The sequence below is a fragment of the Lynx rufus genome, unplaced genomic scaffold (assembly GCF_022079265.1).
Source record: "Lynx rufus isolate CCGP_SWC_20201006 ecotype Redwood Valley unplaced genomic scaffold, mLynRuf1.p SCAF_6, whole genome shotgun sequence".
NCBI lineage: Eukaryota > Metazoa > Chordata > Mammalia > Carnivora > Felidae > Lynx > Lynx rufus.
Window position 1 is genome coordinate 113863349 of NW_025814878.1, and position 15617 is coordinate 113878965.

General features: G+C 57.0%; 2 protein-coding genes across 8 annotated transcripts; one reads left to right on the forward strand and one right to left on the reverse strand.

Annotated features, from left to right (window-relative positions):
* Nucleotides 1–300: 300 nt before the first annotated feature.
* Nucleotides 301–9868, reverse strand: LOC124528272 (gametogenetin-binding protein 1-like). 6 transcript variants are annotated; one of them, XM_047101782.1, is made up of 9 exons: nucleotides 9753–9868; nucleotides 8939–8976; nucleotides 5518–5622; nucleotides 4733–4854; nucleotides 4193–4290; nucleotides 3837–3984; nucleotides 2782–2921; nucleotides 844–990; nucleotides 301–571 (listed from the first exon to the last, which is right to left on the reverse strand). In XM_047101782.1, exons 1-9 carry the CDS (start codon nucleotides 9771–9773, stop codon nucleotides 521–523), a joined length of 870 nt encoding a protein of 289 aa, XP_046957738.1. In that variant the 5' UTR covers nucleotides 9774–9868; the 3' UTR covers nucleotides 301–520. The 6 variants fall into 6 exon arrangements, with proteins under 6 accessions (XP_046957738.1, XP_046957733.1, XP_046957735.1 ...); XM_047101777.1 differs by lacking the exons at nucleotides 8939–8976; nucleotides 9753–9868 and having other exon boundaries at nucleotides 5518–6843; XM_047101779.1 differs by lacking the exons at nucleotides 844–990; nucleotides 8939–8976; nucleotides 9753–9868 and having other exon boundaries at nucleotides 5518–6843.
* BAK1 (BCL2 antagonist/killer 1) lies at nucleotides 7285–13956 on the forward strand. Of its 2 annotated transcripts, none has more exons than XM_047101783.1 (6): nucleotides 7285–7505; nucleotides 9525–9625; nucleotides 10624–10759; nucleotides 11097–11240; nucleotides 12331–12511; nucleotides 12630–13956. In XM_047101783.1, the coding sequence occupies exons 2-6, from the start codon at nucleotides 9556–9558 to the stop codon at nucleotides 12732–12734; spliced, it is 636 nt and encodes a 211-aa protein (XP_046957739.1). In that variant the 5' UTR covers nucleotides 7285–7505; nucleotides 9525–9555; the 3' UTR covers nucleotides 12735–13956. The 2 variants fall into 2 exon arrangements, with proteins under 2 accessions (XP_046957739.1, XP_046957740.1); XM_047101784.1 differs by lacking the exon at nucleotides 7285–7505 and adding an exon at nucleotides 8389–8632.
* Nucleotides 13957–15617: the final 1661 nt, after the last annotated feature.

Here is a 15617-nt window from a genome sequence, read left to right on the forward strand (position 1 = left end):
AGGGAGGGAAGTCAGGGATGCTCCTACCAACAGGGTCTGGTCTTGTGGGAGCAGGGGCTCTCCTGGCATTCTGGGCCACCAGTCCTTCCCCACCCCCAGGGCAGATGCACCAAACCTCTTGCCCTCCAGCTCAGATGCCCCACTGGGGCCCCTCCACTGGAACCCAGGACTCTGCAGTTGCGGCTGCCACACTGGGGACTAGACTGAGACCCTGGATAGCCTTGAGCTTGTGAGCTTGCTCCTAGCTTGAGGATGAGGTGGCGGGGGGGGGGGGGAGGGTTCCACACATAGCTAAGGAAGCCAAAAAGTCAAAGTGGGTTTTATTACTATCACAGGCCTGAGTCTGATGGGTAGGAACATTCTGCTGGGCAGGCCCACCCTGCAGACACATGGATTCCATTTATATCAAGACCCCTTGGCCCCAGGGGCTCCTTGGATGTGCCCTCAGAAGAGGGAGGCTAAAGCTCTATTCGGGTTGAAGGGATCTGGGAGCAGGGCAGACTCAGGGCCAGCACCAGCTTCACTCTGGAGGCCAGTTTCCCATCTCGTCCATCTCCTCCAGGAGCAGGTGCTAGGGGGCAGAAGTGGGTGAAAAAAGGTGCCTCAGCATCTTTGGGCTCTCCCTTCCTGCTCTGTATCCCCAGAATATTCCTTCATATCCCCAGAGATAAGCACCCTGAGGCCATGCCAGGCCCTCCCTCATATTCGCCCAGCTGGCCCCCAGTCCACCAGCCCTGAGCCACCTCCCTCCCACTGAATGAGGGACCCTTCTCCCTCCAACTTGGGGGGGATCCTTGGAATCCCAGAAGTCAGGCACCCCAGCGAACCTCTCCCTTCCCTCACCTCTGTCCTGGACACCACACCAAGGGGGGGCTGCACCCTTCCCTCCAGCCTAGGGTGGTGCTTCAGCTGCCTCAGCGCCCCTCCCCTAGGTCCCCAGCATTCCCAAAAGGCTGGGGGGCGGCTTCCTTCCCCCTCGGCTTGGTGTCCCTGAGGACAGATAAGGAGAGAGTGGGGGATGGTGATGAGGATAGGACCCTTGAAACACCCACAGGAGGAAGATATTCCTGGGGCAGCTCTGTCCCCAAAGTGAGGACTGAGCTGGGACCCAACTTGCCACCACCCAGAAACTCCCTAGGGCCCCCCAATTCTGCTCAGGCTACCCCCTGGACTGTGGCCCCTGGCTCAGGGGTGGTTCTGGAAGGGAGAGGGAGGAGAAGGGGGCCGGAAGGGTGATGAGATCCCTTTAGTGTGAAAAGGCGAAAGCAAGAGCCCCTGGCAGAGCTGACCAGCTGTGTACTTTAGGGTGAGGTGCACGGCCTTGTTCCCCACAGCACACAGGGGCTCCTGTAACTCAGGCATGCGGGCTTAGGACAGTGAGAGGGCTGCCCCTCAGTGCCTGGTGGGCATGCGCTTCTGGTATTCATTCCCCCAAGGGGGTAAGTCATATCCCTAACACTGGAGTGCCCTTGGCGGCTGGCAGGCAGCCCCTCTCCATCTTGTCTGATCCTTCCACCAGTGTCCCCTTCCTTACAGGAAGCCAAAGCCTGCATTCAAAGTCACAGAGCAAGTCAGTGCCGGAGCAGGGCTTCAGCTAAAGGCTTTGGCCTCTGAGCCTGACTCTCTTTCCTTTACTTTCCCACAAAAGTAAACGACACAGACCGTCAGGGGCCTATGTCCACCGAATGAAAGAACGGGTTGATGAATGAATGAAAATTAATTCAAAAAGGACACGGACACATTTTTCTCACAACAGATTCATCCATGTGCGCTCAAGAGAGTCTGGGACAGGCCTGACCTCGAAGGCCAGTGTCAAGGAAGGTGGGCAGTGGGTGGTCCTTGGTGTGACACAGACAGGTAACCTATATGTGTGTTTGTGGGAGTAAGTGTGGGTGTGAATGGGAGAGAAAGCAATATAATAAAAGCAACATTATGTGAATTACAGATGTACAAGGAAGACCTAAAGCCACCTAGACAAAACGCCTCATCGTACAGATGAGGAAACTGAGGCCCAGAGAGGGGAAGAGACTTGCCCAAGGCCACACAGCAAGTGAATGGCAAAGTTAAGACTTAAAAAAAAATGGACTTTTAGGGGTGCCTGGGTGGCTCAGTCAGTTAAGTGTCCAACTTCATCTCAAGCATAATCTCATGGTTTGTGGATTTAAGCCCTGTGTCGGGCTCTGTGCTGATAGCTCGGAGCCTGGAGCCTGTTTTGGATTCTGTGCCTCCCTCTCTCTCTACCCCTCCCCTGCTTATACTCTTTCTCTTTTCTCTCTCAAAAATAAATAAACATTAAAAAAATTTTTTTTAGTGGGGGCACCTAGGTGGCTCAGTCGGGTTAAGCGTCCAGCTTTGGCTCAGGTCATGGTCTCATGGTTTGTGAGTTCAAGCCCCCTGTCAGACTCTGTGCTGACAGCTCAGACCCGGAGCCTGCTTTGGATTCTGTGTCTTCCTCTCTCTCTCCACCCCTCCCTCGCTGGCACTCTATCTGTCTGTCTGTCTCTCTCTCAAAAAATGAATAAACATTAAAATTTATTTTTTTAATTTTAATGGATTTTGGGACGCTGGGTCAAGTGAGAGACAGAGAGACTGATGGAGAAGTGTGTGTATGCACAGGGCTTCAAGGTCCTACTCAGAAATACCACCACCAAGAAGGGATTGTGCCTTCCCTACCCAGAGAGTGGGAGGCTGGAGTCAGGGCCAGGAGCCGATGGAGTGGGAGGCCCCGCTCTCTCTAGTGCCTTCACGCAGGGGGTGGTGGTCGAGACAGGCCAGGCCTACCTGGCCGTCCACAATGCCTGCCTCCTCCAGGGTGATCTCTGGCTGGGTCAGCAGCTCCCGGCCCTCATGACTGCCCATCTTCCAGAGGCGGGACTCCCGTTGTACTACCAAAAGCTTCTTTAACTCCGACTCCACGAAACCTGAGAGTCAGAGAGATGGGCATGGGACAGGCAGGTGGCTCCGGCTCTCCAGACCTCATCCCAGCCATGTGCAGTCCCTGGTCACCCCCAGCCCCAGCCCTTATGTTTTCCATTACCTGGAACCAGCCAGATACTACCCGCCCACCTCCCTGACTTTGCCAGCAAACTCACTTGCCAAGCGCTCCCTCCCACCTGCATGAGTGTGAGTTTCTTCCCCTCCTGGGGAGAGCGTGCAAGGGGCAGACATATGCCTCCACTCTCCACCAGCCACAGACTCAAGAGCAAGGATCTGGAACTACCCAAACTGCCTAGGTTCAAATCCCAGCTCTGCCACCTACTACTGTGTGACCTTGGACAAGTTACTTAACCTCTCTGTGTCTCAGTTTCCTCACGACGAAGTAGAGATTATAATAGGACCTACCTCAGAGTTGCGAAGTAGCATTTCACGAAAAGTGCTCAGAAGGGGGTCTGGCCCATAGTAATGGCTATGTGAATGTCAACAATGATCATGTGATGTTATCATGTCATATCGCTACCACTGAGTCATCTGCTCACAATGTCTGGGTAGTGCTGGGGCACCGTCAACAGCAGGGTGTGATGGGAAAATCGGGGATGGAGATGCCCACTGAACAAGTTAGAATTCTGGGTTGGGAGTGGGTGATGCTTCTGGAGCGCAAGCCGTAGTCACAATCCCCACCTCACTGCCCCCCCAAACCTTGAGAAAGGAGGACTCTAGCTAGACCTAGCCTGCAGCTCCTGCTGAGCCACCCACTGGTCCCCCTGCAACCCCTTCTCCAGTGGTCATCTTAGGTCCTCTGGTACCACCTGGTGGTAGGAACTGGTATCACACCTATGAGTCAGGGCCAGAGTGGAGCCCCCTTGGCCTGAGGAGGACAGGTTGGGCGCCACACTTACCCACTGTATCTGTTGACCTAAAAGTCTTATGCAGCGGTGACTGCAGGGTGACAATGCCTGGGACACAGACCTTGAATGAGCTGTCCTCTTCCTCCATTTCCTCTTCCTTGCCTTTCTCCTCATCAGGCAAGCCTTCCTTGAGAGGAAACTGAGGGCATGCCGGGCCACTGAGCAGGTGAGGATGACAGGGACCCAAGCGTGCAGCCCCACCCCCAGATAAAACAAAAAGCAGGAGGGAACCCACCAGGTTAAGAGGGGTCTGCCCAAGCCCCAAATCCTGGGGCCCAGCCAAATGCGAGGAGGAGCCCCAACCAGGCTTCACCCACTCCCCACTGCCCCAGCCTGGTTCTACAGACCTTGGCCACGGCTGATTTCTGAAGCTGCTTGTACAAGGTGAGGAGGCGGCGGTTCCAAGGAGTTGTCCCCACCTTCGAAGAGGCCAGCCTGAGGTCTCCTATGAAGGTGCAGTGTCACTGACAGGCTGACAGGAACAAGGGGCAGCCCAGGCCCAGGCCGAGGAGGGCAAGGGCACTGAGCAGGCTGAAGTGGGGGGGAGGTTCCCTCATTTTCTTTAGCAAACACCTACTATGTGCTCAGCACAGTACCCGGCACTTTGCAAAGGACATTTCATTGACTCCTTGCAACTGCCCTCTGAGATAGATACTGTTATGGTCTCATTCCTTTCAGATGAGGAAACTGAGACACAGAAGCGGGGAGCAACTTGCCACTATCACACGACTTGGCATAGGGGAATGGAATGGACTCTGATCCATGCAGCCTGCCCTCAGCATTCCCTCAGACTATCCTGTGTCCTTCCAGGCCCCACACCCCTGAGGAGTCTGAGGAACAGGATCTATTTCTGGCACTGGCCTGACACCTGTGGCCACCACACTCACCGTCAAGCAGACACTCCTTCTCCTCCTCCTCCTTGGTGAAGGTCTCGGGGCTGACCTCCAGTGGCCCCATGGCCCTCTGCAGGCATCCTTGCTCCAACTCCAAAGCTTGGGCAAAGTGGCCCCTGATCCCAAAGCATAGTCAGATGGGGGTAGCAGGTGGAGCCCAGACATGTGGCAAAGGCTCCCTAAACCCCCCAAAGTCCCCAAGGGCCCTCCTATAGGCCCTGCTCAGCCCCCTCCACCCTCCTGCCTCCAACAGTTCCCTGCTGGGCCTTTTGGGGTCCTCATCGTACAGGGGGCTATCTTCCCTTGAAGGTAGAGTGAGGAGGAAGGTGGGGAGCAGAGGGGGAGGTGGGCCCTTTTCTTACAGGGAGTGGTGCCAGGTCCACACGGGAGTGGGAATGAGGAGGGAGAGAGTGGGGAGGGAAGGCAGGGTGGAGTGAGGACCAGGAAGGAGCTGGGAAGCCATGGTGGCCTGGCTCACCTTGGCACTCTCTCGTCCCAGTCCCAGCCTGTCTTTCTTCTATCTTTGGCACCTCCACCCACATCCCCTGACTTGTGGGAAGACCCACCCCATCTCTGCCCCCCGCCCAATACTCTCACTCCCAGGCTCCTTCCCATCCTTGATACATCTGTCCCTCCATCAACCCCCGTGCCTTATTCCAGTCCTCTACCCATCTGAAGACCCACATTCCCGGGCCTTCCTCAATTGGGGTCCTCCCATATCCTTGCCCCAGTACCCCCATCCCAGGCTCCCGCCCGCCATCCACAGCCCAGTCCCTCACCTGTCTGAGGTCTCTGTATCCCCGGAGGCCTCCCCTACCTCCTCCTCCTTCTCTTCTTCCGTTTCCTCTTTCCCAGACAGGTTGCCCAGCACCTCCTGGCTTCTCCTGGGCAGGACAGGCTTCACCTCTACATCCTGGGCCCCCACCCTCAGGACTTCCGTGGGGGTAGGGGTCTGGGCCCCTGTGTCCCCCATCCCTAGCCCCAAGGGGTCCTGCCGTGGCAAGGCCACAGACAGCATGTAGGGTAGTGTGGTGGATGGCTTTGGCTCCTTCCTCCCCACCCCTCCATGGCGGTTCATCACCAATGGGGTGGCGGCTTGCTCTCGCAAGGAGCATGTCCGACTCCCTATCGGGGTCTTGTCAGAGCTCTTTGGGCTGCCCTTGTTCCCCACCAGGCTACGGAAAAAGCGGAACATGGAGGAGCGGCCCAAAATTCGGGATTGACGGTTTGGAGCTGGGGCCTCCATCCCGAGAGAGACCCTGACTCGAAGGGTGGGGCCGTCACAGCCACCCCACCAACTGCTTAAGAACAGGAGGAGTTTTCAAATTAAAACTTCCAGTTGGAAACTTCCAAGAGTTCTAGAAGGCAAAGGCCGGGGGTGGCGGGGGGGGGGGCAGGGGAGTGATGGGGAGCCAGGGAGGAAGACATGGTAGAGGGGATTCGCTGGGGGCAGAGAGGGCAGGAGGTCGATGAGGCAGGGGCAAAAGGTACAGGAAGGCAGACTGGAGGCTAATGAGGTGGCTAATGAGGCTCCAGAAGGCATGGGGGTGGGGAGCAGGCAGAGGAAGCTGGGGGTCCTTGGACTGGGAATGGGGCAGGGGCTTTTGGGGCCTCTGCACACAACTCTCTCCACCTGGCTTGTCTTTCAAATCCACTCCTCACAGCCAGATAGTGTCTATCCTCCCTCTTTTCTTGCCTCTCAGCATCCACTTGCACATCCTCAGGTGGTACCCAGACACCCCTGTTTTCATCTCTGTTTATCTGCCTGTCACCTTTAGGATTTCAAATCTCTAGAGACCACCAGGGTGCCTGTGCGCCCGTCTTAATTGCACGTTGAATCTCAAGTTAGTATTATTATTTCCCACGACACCTATAGACTTGATTATAAACCCAGCTTAGTGACCCTGCGAGTTCCTTAAGCCCACTCACTGAGCCTCAGTTTGTTCGTCTGTAAAACGGGTGCAGTGGACAGCGTCTACTTCCAAGAGTTATTGAAAAGATTCAGTAAGAGCACCTGAGTGGCCTGATGGGTTAGGCATCCAACTCTTGATTTCGGTTCAGGTCGTGATCTCACAGTAGTGAGATGCAGCCCCACATTGGGCTCCACGCTGAGTGTGCAGCCTGCTTAAGATTCTTTCTCTCCTTCACCCTCTGCCTCTCCCCTGCTTGCGTGTGAGTGTGTGTGTGTGTGTGTGCACATGCGCGCGTGCACGCCCCCCCCCAAATAAATTAATAAAGCTAGTACCATACTGTTTAAAAAAAAAAAGAAGATTCAATGAGAGAATGGTAACTAAAGTGCAAGGCACACTGTGGTGCTTAAGCCATCCTGCCTTTTTTATTGGTATTGATTCATGAAAGAGGGTAAAGATCAAAGACCGGGACTGGAAATCAGAAGTGGGAGAAGGGGAGCCTTGCCACCCGGCCGGGGCCAAGTGTAAAGGGTGGAGCACCTCCTCTGCGGACGAGCCCAGACCGACCCGCAGGCTATAGGCCCTTCATCAGCATCCGGCGGCCACACAGCGACTTCCTCTAGAGGGAGCTAATTGGAGCCGGGAAGAGCCGGCACGTCTAGGATCCGGGCAGCCTCGCGGGTCCCTAGGGCCAAGCTGGGGCAAGCAGAAGCCGCGTCCAGACATCGGGACTGTACTGACGCCTGTTCCAGGAAGCTGGGCCTGGGCACCCGACCCCCAGGAGCAGCCGCTGGCCCCTCAGGATCTCTGGCCTTGGCCCTGTGAGCCATCCCAGGCCTGGGCGAGGGTCCTGGCAGGTAAGGTGGGAGGGTCTTGCCCATCCTCCCGGCTTTCGGCAGCCCCAGGCCCAGGGGGTACAAGGAGCCTGCAGGCAGCCAGGTGGGGACAGGGAGGCCTGGAGACTTGCCTGGGCAGCTCCGCCAATGTCTGCTCGGGGCCTGATCCAGCCGGGGCTCCCTCTGGCTTCCCCTCAGACAGCTCCCCCATTGCCCTTCCTGTCAAAGAAATCGGGTGCCAAAGAACCAGGTCCTTTAGCAGTCTGGGGCGGGGTGGGGTGGGGGGTGGGAGTGGAGATCGGAGCCAAGGTCAAGGTCAGGGAGAGAACTTTCCTGGTGCTTCCTGCTGCCCTAGGAGCCCTAGACTGGGTCTGCAGCCCAACCAGGCATCTCCCCCTGGGGAATATTCTAAGCCCAGCAAGTAGAGAGCAATGGACTCCCCTTACCAGGAAGTCAGGCCACTTGGATGAGGGCAAGGGTAGGCCCAGGTCAGCATAGGCCTCTGGCCCTGGGGGCCATTCTGATGTTTCACCTACTCCCCAGCAGTGAGCCCCTGGGGTAGTGGCAGAGAGAGTTGGTGGTGCAATCAGCAACCCCCCTGCTGTCTTGGGGGTTCCAGGTTTCGTTCAGGGACCAGGGGAGAGGGAACGGCATCTTCCGGAAGGAGCAGGGATGGGGGTGTGCCAGGCAAAGATCTGTTTCAAGCTGGCGCCCAGGGACAGAGGAAGGGAGGGTCGGGCTTCTCCCTATCCCTGCCCCCAGTAAGTGGAGGGGTGGAGAGCCTTCCTCCACACCTTCCGGAGAGCTCTTGCCTTGGGGCACTTTCGAAAATGGCCCCAGGCCTGAGAGGCAGGAGGACTGGGGCGGGGGGGGGGGGGGGGGGGGAGGGTAGTCAGGTCCTCCCTGGGAGGAGGCCGTGGCTGTGCTCAGCCCAGGGTGGGACCGGGCCTTCCCCCGAGGTAGGAGGAAGGCCACTTCCCCCAAAGAGTGATGGAGGCAGCTTTGGGGTGGGTATGAAGGGGTGAGAATTGAAAGTGAAACAGCTCACGTCCAGGAAATACTCCCTCTGTTGAGGGTTCACAGAGCAGATCAGGGCTGTGGCCAGGATTGAGCAAAGAGGAAAACTGGGGCCAGGGACAGGACAGCAGGTATGTGGTGGGGATACATATGTCAGGTGGGGGGCGGGGTGGGAGAGCTGTGGAGAAGACTTCCTCAGCTCACGGCAAGGCAGGAATGGGAAGAGCCAAGGTAGGATGTAAACAGGTGATCTTGTCTTGAAAGGGTACCCTCTGAGGTCCACAAACTGGAAAGTAAATCTTATGTGAGTATTGAGCGTATGAACTCATGGAAATTCAGATTACCACCCTGACTCCCTGAGTGGCTATGTGGCCTCGGGCCCCAACTTCTTGGTGCCTCACTTTTCCCACCTGTAAAAGGGGCATGATGATGCTTACCTTGCTGGGTTAATGTGCATTTTCAGTGTCTGACACCCCTGGGGGAGCAGTAGAAGTATACCATAGGTGCTCAGGAAGTGTTCGTAGCTAACAGGCCTGAGTTGGAAAACAGGGGTGCTCTGACCAGCCAAGGGGAAGTGGGACCTCCGGGCATAAGTTTCATGGGTCATTGGCTAGAAGGTGGTAATCCTGTGGTAAGGGTGTGCTAGGGAGGGTGCAGGAGGCCCCAGGAGCAGCAGAAGGAACCCCAGCCTCTGCAACCAGCCTCATTTACCCAGGAGCGAGGTGAAAGAGGACTTGAGACCCAGGAGGGCACTACTCCAACCACCCCTCCCCAGGGCCCTGGCTGCGGGGTCCAGGACCCTAGGAACAAATCCTGACTGCCTTGCCTTTCTCGCCCTCTCTTGCTAGTGAAATGCTCAGTAAGTTCTGATTCTGCCGACAGACTCCACAGGGACCCAGGGTGGTGAAATGAGACTTGGCTGGAGCTAGGATGGAGGGGTCTTTTGGGGGAGTGGGGGACCCTCCCCCTCATCAACAGCCCCTGCCCGTCCCCATTTCTGCTGTCTCTCACCCGTCCCCACAGGATAGCGCTGCCCTCCACTGGGACCTGAGAAATGGCATCCGGGCAAGGCCCAGGTCCTCCCAGGCAGGAGTGTGAAGAGACTGCCCCGTCTGCTACTTCTGGTAAGGGTCTTTCTGTCCTCCTCCCCCATCCCACAGCCACCAGGGCTGTCTGAGAGGATGGAGAGAGCAGGAGTGGACAGGGCCAGGCCAGACTTACAGGCAGGCTCTCCTGCCCCCATTCACTCACCTTGGGTAAAGCAGAAAGCATCTCCCCACCCAGTGCCGGTGTGTGCAGGTGACCTCAGAAGCTGCAGTGCGGTCCAGGTTAAGCCCTGGAAGTGGGGAGGAGTCTGGGCCTGGGGGTGGGGGGCAGAGGCTAGGAGAGGCCTGGGAGTGAGCGTGAGGTGGGCACCATGCCATCTCCAGGAAGAGAGGCAGGAGGGGGTGAGGAGAAGAATGAAGAGTGGGGCGTGGCTATTCTATTCCTACAGTAGGAGAAAGAAGGAAGTTCCTACGCTTATCACCCCGGCAGCCCTGCTGACTGGTGAAAGCGATTGTTATGACTTTGGGGAGGAAGTAAGATGGCTGCCTTTCTTCCCTTTTCCAAGGGGACCATCAAAGGGCTGCGATTCCCAGCCCACTACAGACTGCTCCCTGGGCTTTGGGTTCAGTCCCCTGTATGTCACTGTGTCCCTATGTAACTCTTCTGGACCCAAAGCTGCAATTCTAAATTTTGTTTCCCACATTCCCCGAGCCATAAGGGCTACCCAGCCTGTACACACTAAAACTCAGGGGCCCACATGCCTGGGATTATGTCCTGGCTCCACTGCTCATTCTTGACTGTGTGACCTTGTACAAGTTATGTAAACACCCCGTGCCTCAGCTCCCCACCTGTAAACTGGGGTGTTCGTCTGCTTCACAAGGCTATTATGAGGCTTCAGTGAAACGTGCTAGAAAAATATCCTATACGCGATAAGCACTAGTTGTTAACTAAGGGCTGGAGTAGGGACACTTCTGTTCACGGGTGAGGACAGCCGAGGCCTTGAGGAAGAAAGACCCATCCACAAAGCATGGGGCCGTCCAGCCCTTCCTCCCTGACTCCTGGCTTTGATCCTCAGAGGAGCAGGTAGCCCGGGACACCGAGGAGGTTTTCCGCAGCTATGTTTTTCACCGTTATCAGCAGGAGCAGGAGGCTGAGGGGGCAGCTGCGCCTACTGACCCAGAAATAGTCACCTTGCCCCTAGAACCTAGCAGGTGAGCAATGGCCCTCTGGGCCCACGGGGGTATCTTCAGGGAGGCGGAGGCTCACATGGGGCTGCTGTGCAGGTCCTGGGAACTGGGGAGGCCCTTTTTATTTGGGGCTCCCCCCGCCCCCCCCCCCCCCCCACCGATCGGGGATCTTGGACCCTTTATAGAATATGCCTGTCCCGTGATCCTGCGCTCTGCCCTCATGTCTGAGAACACGGCCAGGAACTTCCAAGGAGGGGTCCACAAGGCCAGGGGCATCTTGGGCAGAACCCCCTCTCCCCGAGTCCAGGCCCCAGCCCTGCCCGCCCTCTGCCTGCTCACCTACCTGCCTCCTGTTCTCCAGCACCATGGGGCAGGTGGGTCGGCAGCTCGCCATCATTGGGGACAACATCAACCAGCGCTACGATTCAGAGTTCCAGGCCATGCTGCAGCGCCTGCAACCCACAGCAGAGAACGCCTATGAACTTTTCACCAAGATTGCCTCGAGGTAGCCCTGGCCCCGGCCTCTGTGCTGCGCTGTCACCCCCGCACTGTGCCCTGCCCGTGGGATGGGAGATACACGCTTCTCTGTCAGTGTCGAGAGACATGTGCACCACCCCTTGTCTGCTGTTGACTCACACATGGCCTCGGGCCCTGTCTTTCTCTCTCTGGGCCCCAGACTGCTCCTCTTTGGTATATAAGCTCACAGCTCTTGTGAGCTTGGGCACTCGGGACTGGACCAGATAGATCAGGACTATAGAGATGCCGGAGTAGGGATGTCCCCAGAGCTCCCCAGCCCAGCTGAGACACAGCTGGCCTTCTGATCTGGAACCATATTTCATACCAAAAATGGTCAGATTGCTAATGCCCTAGAAATGGCTTCCCTTTGCTACAGTGTGGTGTCCGAAAGGCCATCTGGTGTGGCTAGAGAGCCCACATGCCTGGGTCAAATCTCAGCTTTGCCACTTACCGGCTTTGTGAATCTATAGCCCTCAGTCCCCACGTCTGTAAAATAGAGGAAAGACGTTTAGAACAGTGTCCGGACTTAAAGGTGTCATCTGCTGTTACGTCTGGGTTAGGAGTCAGCGTCGAGGTGACTGAAGCTGGGGTGAAGGTAGGAGGAGGCGACTGATCGAGGATTAGCGCCCAGAGCTGAAACATCCTGCCCCTGTCCTTCGAGGCCTTCCCCACTCCACTCTGATTCCAGGTCCTGTCCTAACCTCCTCTTTGTCCTTTTCTCTCTGCTGTCTCTCGGGCTGCCAGGCCAGCAGCAACACCCACAGGTAATCTCCCTGCTGCTTCCGTCCGCTTGCTCTGCCTTCCCTGCTCTCTGCCCCTCTGCACTTGCGGCGCTGGGGCCACAACCTGGCGGCAGCACCCCGCTCAGACGCCCTCTGAGTTTCCTCCTTTCACAGAGATGCAGGTTCTTCCCAAACTGAGGCCAGGCTGGGGCAACCTCTGCCACCTTGAGTCACAGCTAAGCCATTTTGCTTTCCAGCTGGGAGCGGGGTGGGTTGCCACCGGACGGTGGGAGAGGAGAAGCAGGCTGAAGGGCCCTCTGGGGGTCTCCACTGACAATATCAATACTCTACCTGCAGTCTATTTGAGAGCGGCATCAACTGGGGCCGAGTGGTGGCTCTCCTGGGCTTTGGCTACCGCCTGGCTCTACACATCTACCAGCACGGCCTGACCGGCTTCCTGGGCCAGGTGACCAAACTGGTGGTCGACGTCATGCTGCGTCACTGCATTGCCCGGTGGATTGCGCAGAGGGGCGGCTGGGTAAGTGCCCAAGCGTTGGCAGCCTCCTCCCTGCTGCTGGGGCTGCCTCTCTCCCAGCCCCACCCCAGCCCTGGAGTGCCTGTACGTGCCGTCAGCCCCTCTATCTCTCTCTTGGCAGGTGGCAGCCCTGAACTTGGGAAATGGCCCCATCGTGAACGTGCTGATAGTTCTGTCTGTGGTTCTGTTGGGCCAGTTTGTGGTACGAAGATTCTTCAAATCATGACTCCCAGAGGGGCCCTTTGGGGTCCTAGCTGAGACCCCTGCCTGGGCTTCAGCCAAGCCGTCTCCCATCCCCCCCTTCTCTACAGGGGTCCCCCCTCAAGAATACAGAAGCTTTAGCAAGTGGACACTCCAGCTTTGGGAGAGCCCCTGCATGGGGGTCAGTTAGGCTGCCAGGGGTGCCCCAACATTGCATGGTGCTAATGGGCCCCCTCTCTGGGCCCCATCCTGTCAGAGAGGGGCTATAGCCTTCTTCCTCAGCTCTCTGGGACACCCTCAGCCCTATCTATTGGGCACTGGGGAGATTCACAATTTGGGGAAGCAAGAGGCTAAGAGTCACTCTCCCCTCAAAATTTTTAATGGTTATATCTTTATGTAATACCCTTGGAAGGACCCTCCCCCCACCCATTCCCACCACTCCCCATGCCAGGAAGTCTGGGTGTGGGAGTTAGTAGACTACCCTGTGTTCCCCAGGATTCAGCTAGGTGTTCTAGAAGGTCAGAGCTTGATTGCTGGGCCTGGAGCCCAGCCCTGGCCCTTCCTAAGCTCTCCCGCTGCTCCACTCCCCCCCACCCCATATCACCGTTGCAGTGGACTCTCAGGGATTCTGGGCCTCAGTGTGGGGTAGAGATGGAGTTGGGGGTGCAGACCAGAGCTGTCAGAACCTCATCAGCAGCCCCCAAGCCCCCCTCCCAAGATCCTCAGTTCTCTCCCTTCCCCTCATCTATTACCACTTAAACCCAACCTATTCACTACAAGTGAAGCCCACCCTGCTCCCATCACTCCAAATAAGGAAGGAGGAGGGGTCTTGGGTAAGTGGAGTGCCGAGGTTCCCTCCTTGCCCAGACTACAGAATTTAGGACTGGTTTGTTATTGTCAGGGAAAGGGGGTAAGGAACTCGTCTTGAGGTTTCTGAGAAAAGAGCTGTTAATGCCACTAGGAACCCTGGGGTTGGGATCTTCCCTCACGGCCTGGGCACAGTGTAATCTGGGGGTGTGGATGGGGAAACTGTGAATACTTGAACTCTACACCCCCCTGACCCCCCATTCTCCACACTCCTCACCTGCCTAAGCCCCTCCTGTGGGTGGGGTGGGAATGCCTTGTCTATCTTGCACAGTCTAGGGGTTTGGGGGTAGATTAAGCCAAATGCAGGGAGGGGATGCAGACGGAACCCACTGGCCAGCCCCCACCTTCTGAGTGTGTCTGAAATAAACTGCAATCTCTGATTCCCATTTGGTAATTTTTATATCCTCTGCTACCCGTCCCTCCGCCAGGCTGGATTGGGGGAGCCTGGGCGAGCCTCGCATTTACCTGGTTTATTACTGGATAAAAGCTCATATTAGGCCTCCAGAATCCAGTAGAGGGCTGGGTGTGGTTTTCCCAGGCCCCAGCCCCCTACAAGGCCTAGGCCCCTCCCCACCTTTCCTAGCCCCTTCTCCAGGCACTTCTAATCTCTTTGTGTCCCAGGCAAGTTTCCCACCCTTTAGGAAGTTGGGAGACTCAAGTTGCTGGGCTCTGGCTGGTAGAGCCTCTGCACATGCCTGGGGACTCCTAGAGGCCACCTTAGGCTTGCTTTGAATGCCTCTCTCCCCGGGGCCTCCTCCATCCATGCTGGCCCAAAAAGTCCTTCACCCCCACACCTGGCTCTGCCTGGGACACAGTGTCCCAGTCCTCTCTTCCCCATGTCCCCCACAACCAGCACACACAGGGCTTTTGATTCCAGGAATTTTGTGCTACATAGGAGTCCCTATGGGAAAAGGCAGCTAGGAGTGATAAAAATAACAAGCACGGGGGCGTTCAAATGTTCCAAAGTCTTTCCAGTCCTGGGCACCCTGGTCTGTGTTTCTGACACCTTTCCAAAATGGTCACGTGCAAGTCCTAAAGGATTTAGGGGCTTCACTTGCACTCCCTGAGGGGGTCTTGCCAATCCCCTCTCCCTTTGGACTTGGTCTTCAAACAGTCCAAGTACAGACTGCACCCTTGGATATCCCGCCCCCCTGCAGCTGGAAGGGTGGTGGCTACAAAGCAGCCTGCAATCTGCAGGGAAAGTTCACAGACAACCTACACCGAACACATACTACGAGCCAAGCCTTATGCGGAGAATTTATCATCCACGCCCAATCAGTAGGTTTTATAGCTGGTGACCTGGGGGATTGGGAGGTGGGGCTGGGGCTTTAAACTCCCAACTTTACAGTTATATAAAGGAAACTGAGGTACCTGCCCAGAGTCACCAGGTAGAATGGGCGGGAGCTGGCACTTGCCACCAGGGTACTGGCTCGAAGTTTTACGTAGAAGCCGACCCGGTGGGGAACGGGGCCGTTGGTCTGCAGCACAGGCCCGCCAAGGGGTCAGCGGGGAGGGGGTATATCCTTCCCCTCTAACCCCCGCGCGCAGCCGCCGCACCACCGCCCCAGGGCTCAGAAGACCGTGGAGGCGGGCGGGCTGCCCGAATTCAAGATGGCCGTCGCCGCACCGAGCACGCCAGCGTGCCCTCTGGTGGGCGGGGCCCCCGGGCGCACCTCCCCACTGGGTTTTGAGAACCGCTGGAAGACTTTCGTTGGAAGAAGGCGGGCGGGCTGGCAGTGGCGCGAGCTGTGGCGGTCTCTGCCCCTGTAAGGAAGGAGTTGGAACTCTATCCTGTAAGGCATGAGGAGCCCCAAAACGTTTGGCTGGAGTCTACCCTGGTCCCCTCCACTCTACCCTTTATTCCGCCAGAATGAAGTTTGCAAAACCGAAATCTAAGTGCGTTCCGGGGTTGCCGAAAGGAAGGCGTGAGAAGTTGGGAGGCATAGGATAAGGCAGGGGTTTATGGGGGTGCAGGGGAGCAGATGGATTCCGCAGGTATTAAGGAAGTTAAATTCTCAAAATGGTGGTTCTTCTGAAATCG